Raw genomic sequence first — 21,150 nt, 5'->3', positions numbered from 1 at the left:
GGGTCTGCAGACCACTGTGCTTCAGTCCGAATAATTGAAATTGGATGAATCAAATATAGCCGCAAATTAGCTCCCCTTTCATCATTAAGAAGTGTACATCAGTATGCTTTTAACAGAGAAGCTATGTGAGTTTTTAAATGTTCCGTTGTACCGCTGTCTGCATATATTCACCGACTGTTACATAAACATAAACAGAATATGCATGTTTGCTTATTACATTGTTAATAAGTATATTATTATCTCAACCAATTAATGTGTTCTTTACTGGAATTTTTATATGGAACACCTATGATTTGTAAATATAAAACCTTTTTTTTCCTGAAGAAAAGTCTGGACTGGTTTGGATTAAACAAGGTTAAGCATTTCATAATAAAACGCACAACAGCAGTTCAGAAACTTTCAAACCGCACAGTATGTTGCAGATTTAAGCATAACGAAGGAAAGTAGGGAAAGGTCATATGACGGGACGATACGATGGTCACATGACACACAGCGTTCCCGCTGAATTATGCATCTGAAATTGGAGATGCTGCATCTTGAAATGCTGTGTGCAGAGGTCCGGATGATAAAAGGCGCTTTTTTGTATCCTTCTAAGGTCACTGTTGTGTGACGATTGCCAGTTATAGCAATTCTGACAGTTTACAGGCATTTAAAGCACGATATATAGAGCTCCACCTGGAGAGGTGGAAATTGTTTTAAGGGTTTGAATTGTGAAGTGTTGGATATACTGGCATTTATCTCAGTAATTTTAGTTTATTTAAATGTTTAGTGAACCATCTTTTCACAGTATAATACAAGCCATTTTCTGCCTCTATTCAGTTTCAAACTGTTTGTGGTTTTATTATTTTTGGAATATTTCCAGCCCCTATTCTGGATCATTTTACCCCAGCATTATGTCTCTCTGTAGTTTTGGATCTCTGCAGACTATAATGTGAAATGGCCCATATTCACAGTTCTTGCTCATTGGTCATTAGGAAGCTTCCCCCCCCCCCCTCATTTTTTTTATAAAAACCTTTCCTTTTTTTTTCTCCGCAGTATTAGTGTGTCCTGTTTCCTAGGGCAACGCAAAGAAGTACCACTTGCTTAATTCAAAATTTGTTGTTCTGCAAATCAGACTCAGTGGATCTTTCATCAGCATATCACAGATTGTGAGACATTATCTTCCCGGGAGAAATTACCGTATTTGTGCTGCACTTTGATTTGGATGGACGTCTGATGGTTTTAAAACACCAAAAAAAAAAAAAAAAAAAACGTGTATCACAAAGATGATTTTTGGCAGATTGGTACAATGAAGAATGTTTTTACAGCAAGTATGCGCAACATCCTTCGGCATTCCTGCTTTGCATTGGGATGAATCATTTAGTTTTCTGCCAAATCAGCCCGTATGTCTCGCCTTCTGCCTTTGCCACGTTTAAAATAGACGCCGTCTGAACACCTTCCTGAAACACTGTAAGATGATTCATGTGAAAATTGTTTTTCTTTCTTTTTTCTTTCTTTCTTTCTTTTTTTCCCCTCCTGCTCACAATAGTGGCCGCCGTAAGACGCCGGTCACGGCAGGGTGAGCACCCTGGTGCCCCTCCCTGGTGCCCGAGCCAGCGCCCCGCACCTCCGCGTTCTCGGGGCCTGTTAGTGCTGGCTGTACGGAGCGCAGCCCCCTCGGCTGTACGGAGCGTAGCCCCTCGGCTGTACGGAGCGTAGCCCCCTCGGATGTACGGAGCGTAGCTCCTTCGGATGCACGGAGCGTAGCCCCCTCGGATGTACGGAGCGTAGCCCATCGGCTGTACGGAGCGTAGCCCCTCGGATGTACGGAGCGTAGCCCCTCGACTGTACGGAGTGTAGCCCCCTCGGATGTACGGAGCGTAGCCCCTTCGGATGTACGGAGCGTAGCCCCTCAGATGTACGGAGCGTAGCCCCTCGGATGTACGGAGCGTAGCCCCCTCGGCTGTACGGAGCGTAGCCCCTCGGCTGTACGGAGCGTAGCCCCTTGGCTGCGGCGTTGGGGCAGACCCAGCAAGACTCTTATTTAATGAGCCCACATTCGGGGGGTGGGGAGGGAGGTGCCCTGAAGCAGCGTTGTACTGGAAAGTCAAAGTGCGTCGCTCCCTCCGCAGTGGGGGAGACATGGGAGGGGGCTTTTTTTCTGGGGCCAAATCAAAACGATCACAAGTCAGCTCTCTAATTAGGCTCCTGGAATAGATCTGCTACAGACATACTCCCTCTGTCTCTCTATCCATCCCAGATTCTCTACCTCCACCTCAAGGCCAAGAAACGTTTTTCCCCTTTATTTCATTCCGCTTAAGTCTGCATTCATGTTTAAATACTAATAATAATAGTAAGACACCAACTGCATTTTTTTCATATTTCAATGCTTTTTTCCTTCTTTTTTTAAGCCGTCGTTGGGCAGAGCCAGAGTAGGAGCAGAGGTCACCCTTGCAGCCCCAAATTAACATTATTACAATCGGTGTGTGAGGTTAAGGAGCGTCATTACTTAGGAAACAAAGGCCGCCTGTTCCTGTGGACCGGGCCGCGTATGCTTCTGTCGTCGCCTTGTCATGTGCATAGAGGCCTCTCTGAAGTTCACCGCAGCTCCTGAGCTGGTCCCCCCCAATCTCCAGCTCCAGCCCCCCATGTCTGCCTGCCCCCCATGTCTGCCAGCCCCCCATGTCTGCCTCACTCTGGCGTTCATAAACAGTCACAGCACAGCACCACTGACTACTTTATAAGACGTTGAAAGCGCATCATTTAAATCCCTTTTCATCTTAAAACTTCTTAAATGTCTTATTTGTGAGTGACTTACTGTATATATACATCAGAGGCAGCTGGTGGATAAAAACTTGAGGTAAGAAGATAATACATTTTACAATATTACAGTAGTGAATTTTTCCACACAAGAGAAAATGTGACAATAAAATGTAACGAATGAGTTATTTCAAATTTGTTTCAGTTAATCTTAAAAATAGGAGTTACTACCTCCTGTACCTGAATGGACCAACTGCCTCTGATATATACCAACCGTACACTATATACAATGTATCTCAGTTTATATATACCCATGGGAGCATGGTGACCCTGACTTTGTCTTTGCCTGAAGTTCTTCATGCATTATTATTATTATTATTTTCCTTCCTGAGGCTCTCGAGTAGCCTTCAGCGTTGCTGTAAGTGAGATTCGCCCCCCAGGATTATGGCGCTAACTCCAGCTCAAGCCTGTCTCCGTATACGCATGGATTTGCTTCACACATTAGCGAGGACTTAATCACACTTTATTAAGCGTTTAATTGCTCAGCTCGGCCTTATGCTCTCATATACGCATCGTTGTTCCTACTCCACTGTCCGAGAGGCCTCCGTCACTGCCAACAAAATGAAGTGTGGCGTCAGCTTCACCGATTTCCCAGTGTCATCTACAAATTGTTACCGGGAGCTCCGCGGCGACAGACGATAATTGCTGTCATTCTGCTTCACGGGGGAGGCCTTAAGTCACTGAGTGAGCCCTGCAGAGCCTACACTGTAATTGCCTCCTATGGTCCCGTTAGATTGGCGTTTCTCGACAGTGAGGGGTGTGTCGGTCTCGTGTGCGGATGCCACATGACCTGAGGTGTGAAAAGCTGGCGATTGGCTGGATATAGTGTGCGGGAGACAATTGCGTGCCCGTCTTTCAGAGCCAGAGATCTCTGTATTAGGATAAAAACCGCTTTTGTATTTAAAAAGCACTTTTGACACGCTCCCTTTCTTCTTGCAGTTATGCACCTCCTGGGCCTCAACTGGCAGCTCCAGGAGACCGACGGCTACGCCTTTGAAAACGGACAGGTGAAGTCGGTGTCGACACCAACAAACGCAGTGACGGCGCTCTCCTCTGACGGCGGTAAGGGGGTGCCCGTTCATGCCGCACAGTCAGTGCCCCCGCGACTGCAAATGTGAATCGGCTGATGCGGGATACATTGTTTTTGGGTGGCTTTGATGTGCAGGAAGACCACTGAGATGGACTAATACATGAATGGGGGCTATAAGGGTGGGCGCTTGTAAATTTATTTATTGGTTTCATTACAAAAGTCCATTGACAAGCAATGTTTAACATATCTGCACATATCTTGGGCGCTGACATTTTCTTTTTATTAAGCGTCATCATTTTTTTTGACTGATTCATTCAACTCTTACTGCCATTCCGCTGTTAATTGCAGTTGAGGTCATTGGCTGACAGAGATACAAAACACGAATGTTTGGTGTTTTATGATTTAGCAGAGGTGTCACTTATAAAAAAGCATCCAATGAGACTGCTTGTCAATTGACTTTTTAACTCGGAACAGCTCTTTTAGAGCTATAATTTGGGTTTCAATTTATTACTATTTGAAATTATTTAACTTAAATATGCTGATTGTTTCTAATGTGATATATATATTATTTATGAACCAATGACTGAAATAATGATTTTTGTTATGAAACCTAGAAATTTGCAACATTTTTACTGAATTAAGTGTCCCAAGACATTATGTGATGTATATGATATATATGGTAACACTTTACATTAACTGCAGCCTCATAATGCCTTTATAATGCATTCATAGAACATTCATAAGCAGCATGTGAGTATGCCGTAACATCCTAACATACCTTAAAAGCTGTAATGTCACCGTGTGTGTGTGTGTGTGTGTGTGCCATATCTCTAGCAAAGGTACTTAACTGTACTAATTAGTTAATTGCTTAAATCAGAACTTCAGTGTTCATACCTGAAGAGGAAACTTTTTTTTTTTTTTTAACGGATTAAAGTGTGAAATGTAAACAAACAACACATACGGCAGTAATTTGACACCTTTTCATGTCTGTGTAGCAGTACTTGTTTGTTTGCTTGTTCTTGCCCTCAGTTTGCTCTCAAACGTTGCAAGTCTGGTCCGCTCAGCCTGGCAAAATTGCTTGACCTCTTGTCAAATGGGTCGGACATCGCTGCAGGATGGTCCAGCCACAGACCCCATATCAGATCAGGACCAGGCTGGTCCGAGACAGTTATCTCGTTACCTTTAGCCTCTTGCTTGGGGCTGTCATCCTGCTAAAAGTTGAACTTGTGTCCTACTTCTGGGTGTTTGACAGAGTGAAGGCTGTTCTCCTTTAAGAGCTGCTGTGTGTCTCCTCGACCATTTTATCCTCAGTGTTGAAGAGCTGACCAGCTCCTTTCTAATGAGAGATGGTCTTGCTTCCACCACGCGTGACAGTACAAACAGTGTCTATCTGCTGTTGAACCGTTTTGGGTTCCTGCCAAAAGTGCCAATTTTGTCCTGCCGTTTTGTTCTTACGGGTTGCATGCTGTTCTAGCCACCCACTGATATTTAGCTGAAGCTCCATCTTGCAGCTTCACTACTTGTTGCTGAAAAGAAGCATGTCCTACAAAGGAAATTAACATTTTGTAGCTACCTGAGCTATAGTAGAAGGCCAGCTGCATGCAAGAAAATACTCAAACTGATAAATTAATTTAAATCAAGTATATTAAGCAAATATTCCTTGCTTTTAAGCATCTTGGATGCTATGTTGCTATGAGCAGAAGGATTCGAAATCTCTCAAGACTCACTTCTGAGAATTTAGATTTCAGTGCATAAGTGGTGCTCATGCTTAATAATTAATATCCTTCCGGTGAAATGTACAGTAAGTGTTTCGGTGTTCAAGAGTAATCCAGAGAATTCTTCAACGACACGCCGGTGTTAGACCCAGTTGAGTGCACTTCCCAGTGCCACCACAATGAAATCATTCCTAAACGATGAAGCTTTGGAAGGCGTGATAGTAACGTTCCCAAATGGACACATACTGCTGAACCAGAGAGACGTAGCAGGGCTGCTACAGACCACTAGCCACTAGCTGATGTTTTGGGGGGGGGGTTTTGGATAGATTTAGTGTCCTTCACTAATCTAAGTGCCTAGTTCTTGTTCCAGTTCTCCAGACAATTTCCTGCAAATCTAAACAAAATACTCTGGTGCGTATTAACTGATAAATTCCTTAATGTGAATGCTGCCTCCATTTGCGTGTTTCATTTTACCATTGACTATTAGTTAAGAGGAGAGCCAAGCAGCAAGGTCAGAATCATCTGTGATAGATGGTGAAGATGGTGATGTGTGGTCATTAATGTCCCTCACCTGCCCTCTCTCATCTTACCAGTAGGAGCAAGTGGCCCCAAACGGTCACGGATCATCAGGTTTTTTTAGAAGGGAAATGAAAGATAAAGAAAGTACCTAGAAACATTAAAGCATCATTTGAATAATTTGGATTAAATGAAGCAGTGGTTTCGTATTGAATTGCTTTAATTTCTGTTTTAGATTTTTCTAATATGTCCTTTTCATTTAAATGTTTTATTTTAAATATCGTTAAATGTCAAATAGTTTACATGATATGTTTTTTTTTTGGAAATTGCAATTATTCTGTAGTATGGTGTCTGGTTTAGGACACAGCAGTCATTATGGTAATAAAAATGGCGTGTGCCTGCAATAGAAATGCATTAACTTTGACACTCATTTGACCTGGTAGTTTTCAGTGTGTTGCTGAAAAATATGAAGCCTTCCCTGGCCTGTTATTTTTATGTTGTTTACAAACATCGTGGCCGTCTCCAATGTGTACTGCAGACTGTAGCCAATCCAGCGGTCGACTGTCTTCAGGATATGACATGTAGGGGTATATCCAATCAGAGACAATGCTGGAGAAAACAAATACGTGTATATACACAGTAAAACATGCTCTAGTGTTTTCCAACCAAGTCCCCGGGGACCACCAGGCAGTCAACATTTTTGCTCCCTCCCTGCTGACAACACACACGTGTACCAGATACTCGGTGCTTTCGATTGGCTGGGAGGAAGCAAAAATGTGGTCTGTCTGGGGTCCCTAAGGAACCGGGTTGAAAAACAAGAAAGAGAGAGAGGTAAGGAGTGCACACTGATTACAGTGTGTTGCTGCACCCATCACATGACAAAGCACCTCAGGGATGAGAGCCTGAGTGCAGCCATGTGGCAGGTGATACCTCAGCATCACACCAGTCCAAATGGACCAGTGTGAGTTTCTTTCCAGTGGCTGGAGTGCCAATCCTGCCACCAACGCCCAAGTTTTTCCCAGTGAGTTGGAAGACCTCCTCATAGGGCTGGATGCAGATTAACATCATACCCAGGACGAAAAACGAGCTATGAAACAATTCAATTTACAGCCATATGTATGTGTGTATATAATTATATTTCAGAGGCATTTCAAAGAAGCTTTAACTTTCCGGGGTCCTAGGGGGCTCTCCGCATCTGCCTTAATGTGTCACTCCTACTCAGTAGTATCCTATTAATCAGAAACATCTGCGCTGCTCTCCTTGACAATTACATCAGTCACTTATGTATCTTAAACCCCTAACTGGAGCTTTTCTGCTAGATGCAAATTACTTTCTTCATCATCTTTGTTTTCAGTGCTTAATTTACTTAATTTTAAGTGATCTATGGGTGGTTGGAAATGCACTCTGCTACCAGGAGGTGACATTGCTGTGATAGCATGGAGCTGGTAATGAATGATAAATATGCAGGTGTTTTTGTTTGCGGAGTATGATGCTGAATGATACTGACTGAATGACGGGGTTGGCACAGGTCATACTAGAGTCCTATGCATCTTAGGATCAACTGGCATGCAGAATGAGGGCACTAGATCTAAGAACTAATTAATGCTTTAAAGGGAGCATGAATCACAATACCATAATCTTTCTAATAGCAGTAAGTGGAAGACCTTCAGCGGTGCATTGATGCAGCGACTACTCATAACACATGAGGTCCAACCTGATTTAAATGGCCTAGAATAAAGGCGGGATTTATTCATAATTAGATGCGTTCCCGTGACATTTGGTACCATTAAGTAGGGAAAAAGGCCAAGGACTCCAAGCAGCTTAGATGTATAACATCCTATATCAATGGCTTAATAAAACTTGTCAAAATTGCATGTTCCCTAACAGAACCTGGCGTAGATGTTTCGGGTGCTGGATGATAACAGCAGCTACGTAGTTAGGCAAGACTGCTAACATTCAGTATTTCAAAAGATAACAGGAGGACTTTTCAAAGAATCCATCTGTTCCAAAAAGAGTTTGTTTCAGGGTATCAGTCAGAGGGGTTCTTGGGGCGGGGGGGAGTTTCAATGGGGCCACTTTATCTCTTCTTTGCGGTTCAAAGGGCCCCGCGCCGCTCACCCGCCGTTTCCGCACTCGGTGTCCCCTCTCCAGGGAAGCTTGGCGTGTTCCTGCAGGAGAACAACACCATCGACACAGGGGAGGTGGACGTGGGCCGCAGGGCAGCGCAGGAGGTGCCGCCGGGCGTCTTCTGGCGCTCGCAGCTCTTCATCGACCAGCCGCAGTTCCTCAAGTTCAACATCTCGGTGCAGAGAGCCGCGTTGATCGGCGTCTATGGGAGGAAGGGGCTGCCCCCCTCGCACACGCAGGTACGGAGGAACCCGCGCGCGGGCCAACCTGGCCACCTCGCATGTTCCTGCCGGCACCTCTGGGCCTCGGAGGAAGGCGGGGGCCGTCGGCCAGGTTGAGTGTCTCTACCCTCAGGCTGCTCACCTGGTCATTGTCCACAGATTGCTTTTAGGCATCGCACGCTGCTCTCGCCCACCGTCCGGATGTTTAATCTCACCTTGGCAGAAGTTGCTAACCTTGCCGACAGAGCTGACCCATCTCTATCCCCTGCCGTGTCCTTTCCATCATTATAAAGTCCCTGTGAAGGGACCGACTACAGTCACTGCTCTGTACTTACTCTGTAGACTTACTCTGCTCCTGTAGACCATCTCGCTCCACCTTAGTCTTTTTGGGTCCTCTTTATTATTTATTTATTTTATAAAAAAAATTAAAATAAACACAAGTTAGTTTACGACAAGCGCACCTTTGACTTACAGCTAATCACGTTCTTCACTCTGGCTGTGGTTGCTAGACTTTGGCTTGTTGCAGTTAATTTACTGCACTGTTAATATAAATACTTCATATCTGTCGAAATAGTTAATTTAGAAACGAGATGTCAAGCTATTATTGAAGTCCTTCAGTGTATGTAACAGCAAGGGATTAAACTTCCAAGGTTATTGGAGATACGAAGCTTTGTGTACAAAACAAACAAAACGCCTGATGGAAAGTCACGCAGTACGTGGAATGTTAACTAGCTGAGGACATGTTGTGCTGTCAATACCTGACATCTAGCCTCCTGTGAAGCACTCAAAAAATGAGTTTAATTACAAAGCAAGGGTCAGCTGCTTCCTCTTAGGAAACATGAAGGTATTGATGATCGAGTGTGTTATCGGGTGTGATAAACACGGAAGGTCTGTATTTACTTTCCGAGTTTTGATTGCATTTTTTTTTGTTTGTTTTGTGTTTTGTGAGTTTCTTCATGAAGGGATACGTTTCAGATGTATCTTTCTGTAAATGGAATGAATTTTGTCCTTTAGTCCGTCTAGCGTGGTCACGTATCCAGCACAGGGCTGCGCTGACGACAAATTTACATCGTAGTTTGTATATTTGCTTGCCTCATAATTACCTCTCCGTGAATGTAACCCGTTTGAGGCAGACTTCGAATCAGCAAGCAGCAATGGGCATTTAAAGCTACTTTGAAAGAGTTTCACAATTAGCTGTTTATACTCGACTTCCATGTTCATATTATAAAGGAAGGTAACCTCGAAGAAGCTCTGAAAAGGTGATCTTATATTAATATTACTATATTACATATCATGTACAGTAATATGGAACAAATCCCAGGATTGTGAAATAATCAAAGCAATAAAAAATAAAGCAATTTTAAAGTTAGAAGGTATTTAATTATGGAACACAGGAGGTAGTGCAGTGGTTAAGGATGTGGAATCATAACCTGACAGTTGCAGGTTTATGTCCCGCCATGGTATCGTTGATCAAGGTGCTTAAGCTTCTTCTACAAAATATCCTGTCTTAAGTAACTCTGGATGGAAGCATCAGCATAGCAACTAAATATGATCTGTAGGGTTCTGCAGGTGAAATCTGCATGGAAGAGGTCGTCTCCGATGAAACTTCAGGGTTCGAGTAACATCGCTTCAAACTTAGTGTGAAATAGTTCAAAATATAACAGTGAAGTACATTGTGAAAAATGTTTAAATAATGTATACAACCATAAAGAAAAGGTCAGATGTAAGTGCTTAATCTCTTTGGCTAAATTTCATTTTGAAAGCAAGCAGTTTTTCTCCCCCATAATGTTTTAAAGATGACCAGCTGCAGATATACTTTACTTTCCTATATGGAGCTATAACAAATGAAAGATTATGAAGGAAGCATTACGATGACGTGTCAAGCTTTTGCTTGTGGGTCAGAATCTGCTTTTGATTTGAATAATATGTGAATTTGATCTTGACTGGAGCAGTAAATGTGGCCTGCGGTACCGCTGCCTCCCTTCAGCAAGGGAGGTGTGTTTTAGCGAGCGTAACGGCCAGCGGAGTCCTGGCACAGAGACGCCGGCTAGCTGTCGAACAGATCCCCGGCGTCTCCGCGGACGATTGAAGCACCGCTGGCTCTGTGTTGGCAGTACGACTTCGTGGAGCTGCTGGACGGAAGCCGACTCATCGCTAAAGAGAAGCGCGGCGCGGCGGAGACCGCGGCCGTGGGCAGGAGGGCTCGCTCCATCACCGTCCACGAAGCAGGATTCATCCAGTACCTGGACTCTGGCCTCTGGCACTTGGCCTTCTACAACGACGGGAAGAGCGCGGAGCAGGTGTCCTACAACACCATCGTCGTCGGTGAGCACCTGGTCACGTCTGTGTGCCGCAGCGCCTCCTCTGGCAGCCCGCGTCACGCATCGCTCAGGCTGTCGGACTTGCAGAGAATTACACTGCAGCCCGGTAAAGGATTCCAGCTGTAGCATTAGCCTGACGTACATCAGCATCTCCAGTGGCCACGTGCACCATATCTCCCCATGCATATAGCAACTTAAAACACTCATGCATAATGCATTCATAAAGTATTATAAACAGAGCTATAACTATCTATACACTATGCATTATAATGGCTTGTACTGACCAGTATAAAGCATTATGAAGGTATTTATAATGCATTATGATTACTGCCTTAAGTAAAGTCTTACCGAACTTTACCAGTTCCATTATTTAACAAGTAATAGCAAATTTTGCACCATGTCTACATGTATATATTTGCCAATCATTTTAATTAAATAAACAGTTTAAGGTCAGCTCTTTAAATTTTATCGAACCAGTAATACTGCATGGGGGACACAAATAATGTAGCAGTACACTCTTAAAGTATTGATTAACTAGAATCTGTGTGAGTCACATACTGATCACATGTTCATTCAACGTTTATCAGTTCATGTATTTTATGTATTTACTATATTTGTTCATGATATGTACTAGTCACTAAGTCACTTGTGACACCTCAAGTAAAGTGTTACCAATACACTGTTACTAATCATTTGATGATAAATTGATAGAAATCATCATTCACAAACAAATTTATAAATGTATTACAATCATATCCTGCTCCTGGTATTTAATAAACAGCTTATAAATCACTTGCAGATATAAAACAGTGGATTAGTTAGCATACTTTGAAAATGAGCTCTTTGGAGACAGAAGTAAGATATCTTTGTAGTATATTTCTAAATTTGATTGTAACTGAATCTTTTTATGTACTAGTATATTACCACGTGATTAGTAAGAGTTTATGAATAGCTAAGGATCAGACCTTGAAGTGAAGTGTTACCTGATAGTTCCTTTTGTACCATTTTTGCATGCGTGATACGTCTGCACATGTGGACTTTTAAACAACAGTAGCACATATTATATGTTCATTTTCTGCATGTATATTAATAAAATACTAAGATGTGGTTAATTCATATAGTCAGTGCAGAATATTGGGATTTGCAGTGTCTGTTTTTGTGATTAAATATTTGTGATGGAAGGCATGAGGTTTTGAAATTAATGGTGGGTCAGATTATTGCATGCCCTCAGTCATTCCCTGGTTTAACCTGACTGTTGGCAATCAAGTGGCCAGTTGTAAATGGGTTTAACCAATGCGATGATTGACAAGGCAGCTTAACACCATCCACTGTCTGTTTCGAAGGCTCCGTTCTGCCCACAGTAATCTCCCTAAAAGCATCCTAAACATTTACAGAATGCCACTTAGAATCCAACATCAGTATATTTAGATTTCACTATTCAGTTTTTATGGTTGAAATTATTACATTATTTTATTGGCCAAAAAAGGGAAAATCTGCATTTGACTCGCACCGCTCAGATCACCTTCAGTAAATATTTAGGGCATGACCTGGTCTCGCGTTTTCAGAATATTCACTGGAGCTTTTTGAGTGAGTACCACACACTGATTAGTAATCAGGGTACCTCGGTGCTGCTGAAACAGAATCAGCCATTTGACACTGTCAGCCTTTCAAAAATAATGTGACCTTGCCTAATCTGTCTGCTGAATTATTGTCCAGTCAATGGTCAGAATATCTGAATTAACACTTCACTTGAGCAGCAGTATCAAAAACCTGATCACGTTACCTTTGCGTGTGTCATGCCATAATTTTTTTTTTTCTTTTTTTGGTGAATATTTTTCAGGTTGTTTACCTGATTTGACATGTTGCTGCTGTAAATGTATTACCAAAGAATGAATATTCGTATCATAAAAGACTGGAAGATAATAGGCTTTGTAAAAGATACACACGGTTACATAGCCGTGGGATTTCTCTTGTTATAGCACATATAGACCTAAATTATCTGTGCATGAAATCCATTAAAGTTAATTAGAAACAATTTTGTTACTTTTTCCGATTGTCAGCAAAAAAAAGAGCAGGTTGAGTGGCACTGAATGGATGCTAGATTTCGTAAAGTCAGGTCAAAGTATATTGTCATCTTCAGCTATATGATGCATGGGTCATGCAGTGAGATGAAATTTCGACATTGTTGGTCTTGGTGCAAAGAAACAGTAAAGAAAACTGTAAGCATTGCAGTGATAAATATCCTCACATTTTCTCATGTTTCCTTTGTCCATATCGGTGTAGAATCCATCATGGAGTGTCCACACAACTGCCACGGAAATGGAGAGTGTGTGTCTGGAACGTGTCACTGCTTCCCAGGCTTCCTGGGACCCGACTGCTCCAGAGGTTTGCTAACATCCACCATGCGACTGGAATTACTATCTTATTCATATTGAACTGAAGTCGGTTAACTATTTGGTAATGAAGCTGTTTATTGTACACATATTGAGTCTACATGTAAGTCTGTACTAGCTTATTTTTATGTAGCTTATATATTACTATAGATATATATTTGTATATAATAATTCAAATCACCGTTAAAAATTTTCAAAATTTAAGAAATTGGAAGACCTTTCTTTTCCGTGAGGAATATTCAGTTATTCCTTGACCTCTTACTGAAAAGGTATTACAGAATTGCTGGAATTTACTCGTACTGGTAATTGTTAATCTATCGACATAATGTACATGCAAATGCCTCTGCCCTTTAAATGTTATGTTTACACGTTATGGACGCCATGTTTACCGGTGCTGGTAACTGTACACATGTTGTGCTCCGTGCAGCTGCCTGCCCCGTGCTGTGCAGCGGGAACGGCCAGTACTCCAGGGGGCGCTGTCAGTGTTTCAGCGGCTGGAAGGGCACAGAATGCGACGTTCCCAACAATCAGTGCGTCGACGTGCATTGCGGGGGACACGGGATCTGCATCATGGGCTCTTGTGTCTGCAATACGGGCTACAAGGGCGACAACTGTGAAGAAAGTAAGTGAAGGTGAAAGGTCAGAGGTTAGAGGGTAACGGGAAGTTCCCGTCTGGCTCCACACTTCGGTGTGTATAACTGTACTATTTTCAGGCAGAAGACAGTCTAGTCTGAGCCTCACATTCATACAAATGTCTTTTGCCCAACAACTGAGCCAGTTAAATTTCCAGGTAATAATTAATCTCCGTGACAATAAGGAATCCCTACAGCTACCTCTCCCCAAGTGCCAGCGTGTCTTTGGTTATACTGATCAACAAATCTTCTACCTGTATCTAGAGTGATATTTCAAATTAACTGTGAAAAAACCTCCACCAGTTGTTTTTTTATTAATGGGCATCGATTCCTCTGTCTTACTCACTATAGGGTAAATTTATGAATACGCAAGCTTAACTTACCAGAGAGAATTGCTACTTTCAGCTCCATGGAGCCAGTAATTGCTTTGTAATTATTGATACAGTACTTCCCTTCTACTTGGTGTCTTCACTGTGTTTCCTGCAAGACGGAAGGCTACATTGTCAGCAGACTGAAAGACTTCTGCGTGTTCCAATATGGCACTGCTGTATACATCATACATTAATACTGGATTTACTATTTTTTTTTTTTTTTTTGGAATATCCAGTATTCAATTTAATTGATTTTACTGATAGCTAGCCCAGAGTCTAATGCAATCAGCTCAACTGGATTACATTTTCGGGATGTTGACCCGATATGTGTAAAATGTTATTTAGCTGATCATGTAATTAAATCCAGTCATCTCTCAACATATTAAAATGAATTACGAGGAACAGAATCAGGGTTTTTATTTATTTATTTATTTATTTATTTATTTATTGGCGATGCTCCAGAACGAGCGCTCTTTGTGCGTGAGGGAATCCCGCTGGGAGCGGCGCTGCAAAATCGGCAGGTGCACGAAGTCGCAGCGCCTCACCTGGGCCAGAGAGCTCGGCTTTTGCGGCGGCACGGGCCCCGGCATAACTCAAACCCCGACAGTATCGGGTCAGCCTCTCCTCTGGAGGGGGGTGGCCACGAGCTTTTCCCGTTGACCTTTCACTATCATTTAAAACATCTGTCACTTTAAATCTTAAAGCGGGCATATAAATACAGCCACAGGAGTGTGTCAAGCCAAATAATCATTTATTTGCTAAGCGATACAAATAGCCTTCTTCAATAACTGAAATGTCACTATGGTCTTTGTCATCTTAGTTCATTAGGCATTGACTTATTTCACAGTAATCACTCTTAGGACTCCAGAATGTGCCGTTTCTGCACATGCCGCTTATTGTTTATTATATACGCAATTACCAAGGCCCGATGAAAAGCAGGATAAAGACGTTTTGATGTAGGAAGACACTGGCCAGTAGGGAACAGCAAGATGTAACACCCTGCTGGTTCCCACAGCGGACTGCCTGGACCCGTCCTGTTCCTCGCACGGCACGTGTCTCCATGGAGAGTGCCACTGCAACCCCGGCTGGGGGGGCACCAACTGCGAGATCCTGAAGACCATGTGCCCAGATCAGTGCTCTGGCCACGGGACCTACCAGGCCGAAAGCGGCACCTGCACCTGCGACAGCAACTGGACCGGTCCCGACTGTTCTGTGGGTATGTCTGTTTGCGCACCTGCGAGTCTGACACGGTGCAGTGCCTCGTAGGATTTGTATTGCCAGTTGGCTCAGTGGGTAGCACTTTCACCCTTAGGGTTGGGGGTTGATATCTGACCCCCCCCCCCCCCCCATGTGGATTCGCTACGTTTCCCCTGAAGTTGTATAAATTGGTGTCTCTAACTTTCCCTTATTTAGTTGTTGTTTGGGTGCGTGAGCCCAGTTATAGACTGGCATCCCAGGCAAGTTCTCATCTGCCTCGCTTCCTGGGATAGGTTCCAGGCTCTATGCAGCCCCGTACTTGATAAGCGGTTATGGATGGATGGATGGATGGTTGAATGGATGAATGGGCGGACAGATGGTTATATTGCCAGTCTAGTAGATGTGGCTCCTATGATCGATTTATAGACACTATAAATCACAAAAGTCCTGAAGTCAAAACATCTGCCGGCTACATCTGTTATTTGCTCCTTTGGGGAGACCCCCTGCTTTGTCATCTCCGCAAAACACGGGTATTGAAAAGCTGTATGCCGCACTGTATAAAGCAGTATCGATGCAGTGCCCCTGAATGATTGCGGGATTTGGAGTTACATTTCACATGTAGGAACGGGATAGGTTAATCAAGCAGAGGCAGGGCTTGTGTTATCGGGGACGTGATGACAGGTCTCCCGAGCCTTTCGTTCATCCACGTCCTGCCAGTGGAGGTTTTTCTATTAATTAGCCCTGCAATCCACTTCAATTAAACACACTTTAATTAATAAATGCACGGTGCGAATCGACACCCGCCCTGCAGGAAGCCGGTGTGCTAAAGGCAGATAAACACCTTTGTACTAATGAAAAATTGATTACATCGATTCCCATGCAGGAAGGGCTCTTTAGAATCAAATGCGCCTCTCTTAGGGACCAGCTAATGCCCCAGAGTACCGAGGTTAATCAGACTGTCCCAACATCTCGCAGTCAAAAAAGAAAAAAGGAAAAAAAGCGACGCTCAGAAGGGCATTGAAATTGTCCTTTCAAGTATCAGGAGAGACAAAGGCAGCTAAAAAGAAGGTGAATATGTTCAAATGAGCGAATCAGCCTCGGAATGTTCTAGCAGGTGTCCGTAATGATTTGCGGGAGGCAGTAATCCTCCATCAGCAGGGGAGGGGGCAAGCAGGTTAAGGGGACGGGGAGGGGGCAAGAGCGAGCAGGGTGACATTCTCATACCGTTAATGGAAACGTGACTTCCAAATTCCTTTTGAATGACGGGTCTTCACCAGCGACCTGTCTGGGATACTGATGTTAAACTTCTTCGACGTTTCGCCAGTGGGGGTGACCCGTGGATTTCTGACCAGGTCAAAAGCTGGTCTTCGGGGAAGCGTCATGAGATGGCAGTGGAGATTCTCTGCCAGCGGATTGCCCCGCACCTGTAGAATGATAAATTCACTGCTCCTAACACTGAAAAGGTGGCTGATGTAACCGTTTACATAAAAGTGAAATTTTTCTAACTTTTTTTTTTTTTTTAATTGCTCCTAAAGTCAAAACCATTGGGCTAATCTGAGATCCTCTGGGATAGCATGTACCATTTCAGATGTAAATAATAATAAAGTATCATCACATTGTCTTTTACATTTCAAAAGGCTGAGAATGTTAGCACAAGAACTGCTGTATTATTAGTTTGCTGTTATTTTTATTAATCAGAATTTTTTTCTACTTGTTTTAATGACACAGATTTTAAATTATTCCATTCATTTTCTTTGCATGAGGTGAAAACATGGAGAACTGTGATAGATACAAAGAAATGACCATTTAGGATCTTGTATGCTGTTCTGTTATTGAACTGTCACAATATGTCTAAATGCATGAAGAATTATATATTTCTTGTCTCAGTTCGCATTTACTTTAAATTTATTGAATGTTACCTGAGAAAATATTTTACTCATTTTAAATTATCCCTCCCACAGTATTTTTAGTCATTTTATATTATCAGTTGCTTTTTGACACATTATAAATGTTTCGAATTTATTCCCAAACATTTTCTATCAGTTTTTATTTATTTTTCTATCCAATTTTGCTATCGCCTGTTTCCTGTCACTTTGCACATTTTTAATTTGTGTTGAAATGTTTCCATTCATGATATTTTCCTTTCCCATTTTTATGTTTAAATATTTCCCGTTAGTTTTTTCCCCATTTTTTTATTTACGTTCAGATGCATCCTGTTACGGTAGATCTTTACCCATTTTTGGGTGGGAATTTCTTGTGATGTTTTCCTCCCTACTGCAGTTTGGTGCTTTATGCTCTGTCTTGTTTTACTATCTGTCATCAGCTGTAGGGTCACGTCCTAGTGATAATTACGCTTCTGCTTGGGGCCCGTTTATTTTCTTTAGCACATTTATTGGCTCTCTTTAACGTGAAGACTCAATCCTGGATTAGAAGGAATTCGGTAATTTATGACAGAAGACAATCAGTCACGAAATCTATATGCTGTAGTTTTCACCGTCATTCGTCATTGTGAGGATGTGTTTGGTTGTTTCTCTGTAACTGTTGGTAAGTAGCTGGTTTTGCCTATGTTCAACATGCTGTGACGTTTAGCTAGGATTTTTCAGCGTTATTTACCGTCTGTCCCTGCGCAGAGGTGTGCGTCACGGACTGCGGCTCGCACGGCGTGTGCGTGAGTGGCAGCTGCCGCTGCGAGGAGGGCTGGACGGGTCCCGCGTGCGACCAGAGGGCATGCCACCCGCGCTGCGCCGAGCACGGCACCTGCAGGGACGGCAAGTGCGAGTGCAGCCAGGGCTGGAACGGGGAGCACTGCACCATCGGTGAGTCTGCCAAGGAGAACCGGATTTTTCTCACCAGTAACTGTTTGCATTCAGCCTCTGATGCTCCATCCCGATTCTGGAAAGGACCAAATCCCGGAGGCTGCTGTCAGTTAGCTGGTGGCAAACTGACCCTTTATTCACTAGAATAAAGTTTCTGGCCATTTTTTACCTACTGGTCTGTTGTAGGTCCACTGCTAGCTGTGTTATATGGTGGAATATGTCAGTGTACCCGAATACTCCACTTAAACTATGTCTTTGTTTTCGTGGGTTGGCCTAGATGGGCATCACATGCAAGAAGGAACATTTTTTGTTCTTTGTGTCTATATGGAATATCTCGGGAAATGCATACTAGCTAATCTTGGTAGTTGTCTTATTGTCAGGTGTTTAATCAGCTGAATTTATTTGTATGGCTAGAATATATCTTTGTAAGTAAGATCAAGACCTACGTTTCCATCTTTGTCAACCATAATATAGGTCCCTTCCTCAGGAAGAGACTGCAGGCTGAATCTGATATTTCTATACATATTGTCTTACTGCTAATCTCCTACATATCAGCAAGTCAGACAGTGGCCCATGTAGAAGTTATAGCAAAGGGACCAGCTGAGCTCTTTATCCAAGGACAGAAGCAGGCAGTTTGTTTCCACTGAACAGCGCCATTGAAACAAAGCGAGAGGCTGTTGGCGAACACAAAAGAGTACCTTGTTCGCCCGGTTCGAATTTCACGTTCTGTTACACAGACTGGTATCGGTGTGTGAGTGTGAAGGCATACACCCTGTTCACTAAGCTTCTCTACATTCCGAGATCATACATTTCCTTTGTGAATATCTAGGAAACATAACTGGGGTTGCCAAGCACCAAGAATGTACCAGAAGGCAGAGGAAGCGTCGCTCGTAGAAACTGGGGGCATTTGTTCCTTAAGTTTTTAAAAAAAAATTTCCCCTCAGATCTGGGCTCTAGATTTTTTCTTAGCCTGTTTCACACTATTTTGCGAGTGGCAGCGCATGTAATTAGCATCAAAAGCAATTGATTTTTTAAGAAATTTATTTATGGTGTTTAAATTCTGTGCAACGTTAGTTTCTATGTTTTTTTCCCCCCCTCAGTTGTTAATCATGTGCTGCATATGAAGCATTGTCTCCTAAAAAAAAAAAAACAACATGCACCATGTAAATTTAATAATGGTTGCTGTTCAAAAAAAGGCTCAGATTATGAGTAGGAAAAGTCTTTGTTTTGTTTATAGATTTTTTTAAACAGAAAAATATCATTATCTTGGGTTAAGAATTAAAGAAACGTCACTGTATGTATGTATGTATGTATGTATTTAATCCCATTTCATGGTTTCCAAAAGGATCTCTAGTTTTATTCCTATTCAGAACTTTAAGAGCTGAATCCATAATAAATAAAAACTGACAAGGCCAGTTATGTGATATTTATTTGTTGTAACAAAGATTTTTTTTCTCTGAACTGAATAGTGAATATTTACATTTTTTAAGTGGAAATGTCTTCACCGATCCAGGCTTTAATGTATTGAATTAATATACATAAAGCTAGTTTGTGTAGATGTAAAAGTTAAGTATTTATTCATTTTAGTCATCCCCATAATATAGGAAGGGAGCTGTAGCCTGAACAAATATTTTTAGGCTTTTGATTCAACAGAAAATGAACTGACTTTCAATTTAGTGCACATTTTTAGAGAGAAAATGCGACAAATGTTTTTCCATGCAGTTCTACAAATCATACATATAATTTGCTGATGCTCTATACAAAAAACTAGTAGCAAATTATTATTATTATTTATTATTGTTTCTATTATTATAGCAAATTATTGTTACAGCAAATTATTGTCACACAATTTTAAATAGGAGCACTGAAAATGCCTCTCAATAAAAAAAAATATATATATTTTCAAATCAATAAGAATTCACAGGCAGTGGATCTTTACAGCTGCAGCACCTACGCTTATTTTGGTGACTTTTTTTTTATCTAAAATGTGTTGCAATTTGTTGCTTCTTCATCACAAAGAGAAACCTTTTGAAATATAATCTTTGATTCTTTGTAGCATTTAATATTTTAAAAATATAATTTCTAATAATGTTTTCATAATAACCTGTAACCTGTCATTTTGATGTTACGGGGATGATTTTTCAAGTTCCCGCAAAGATCTGTGACTGCAATGGAAAAACAAAAATGACCAAAAATCTTGTATTTAGTTTGGTTACTTATGGTTAAGGTTTGGGGTTAAGGTTGTCATGTTGGGATTAGCGATTAGCATTTTCCCCATAGAAATGAATGTGTATACATGAAAATGAGTATTACAGTTGTTTGATTATATGACTTAACAATTCTGATTCAATTTAAGTGTATTTAAATGCTCCTTTTTTAACAAAAAAATAGTAGAAGACCATTTGTTTTCTTTTACATAGCTTCTGCAGTTACTGACTTAACTGAAACATGTATGATTTTTGTGCGGCTACACAGTATTTTTAAAGAGTGGATTCCTAATTTTATAAAAAAAAAAAAAATGTCTTGGCCACTTCAATACTTCAGCATGAACGGAGTTTTAGGAAAGTAAACAGAGTTGTATTTTCAGTGTGTTTCTTAAAGATAATTTAACTGTGTATTTACCTGCAGCTGTGAGGCAATTTAAAAAACAATGATATTCTAAATTGCAATTAAGATACTGTAAATCAGTGTTTGCCATTCTTCTCCTGGAAGGAAAAAACGATTGTGCTTGCTGGATAGTGTGTGTCATTCCTCACCGAATAATATCGCTTTCATCGTTTGATAATGGAATCCACATATGAAATAATGAAGCAGCGATGTCTGTAAGGGCGCAATTAATTCTCCCCTCTTCCTTGTCTGGGGATCTGAGGAAATGAGAAAATTCACCTTCCCAGCTGCTGGAATAGGGTGACTTGCATTGCTGCAGTTCCGCAGTAGCTGCAGTGATGCAGGGGCCCTGCATTATGTATCTGATTGCATCACAGTCCCTCTCTCCATCAGAAAGGAACTGGT

The 21,150-nt window shown here is 41.9% G+C and overlaps 1 protein-coding gene across 3 annotated transcripts in view; it reads left to right on the top strand.

The window, feature by feature from the left end:
* si:dkey-237h12.3 (teneurin-3) overlaps positions 1-21,150 on the top strand; it is a 350,156-nt gene that overhangs the window by 290,027 nt on the left and 38,979 nt on the right. For all 3 annotated transcript variants that reach the window (XM_072697573.1, XM_072697574.1, XM_023814696.2), the window contains 7 exons: positions 3,739-3,861; positions 8,212-8,426; positions 10,523-10,733; positions 13,013-13,114; positions 13,550-13,744; positions 15,141-15,341; positions 17,953-18,138. In XM_072697573.1, the coding sequence (XP_072553674.1) occupies positions 3,739-3,861; positions 8,212-8,426; positions 10,523-10,733; positions 13,013-13,114; positions 13,550-13,744; positions 15,141-15,341; positions 17,953-18,138 (1,233 nt within the window). The remainder of the gene's footprint in view (positions 1-3,738; positions 3,862-8,211; positions 8,427-10,522; positions 10,734-13,012; positions 13,115-13,549; positions 13,745-15,140; positions 15,342-17,952; positions 18,139-21,150) is intronic.

The sequence above is a fragment of the Paramormyrops kingsleyae genome, chromosome 12, assembly GCF_048594095.1.
Source record: "Paramormyrops kingsleyae isolate MSU_618 chromosome 12, PKINGS_0.4, whole genome shotgun sequence".
Lineage (NCBI taxonomy): Eukaryota > Metazoa > Chordata > Actinopteri > Osteoglossiformes > Mormyridae > Paramormyrops > Paramormyrops kingsleyae.
This window is presented reverse-complemented; position numbering and strand designations above follow the sequence as displayed.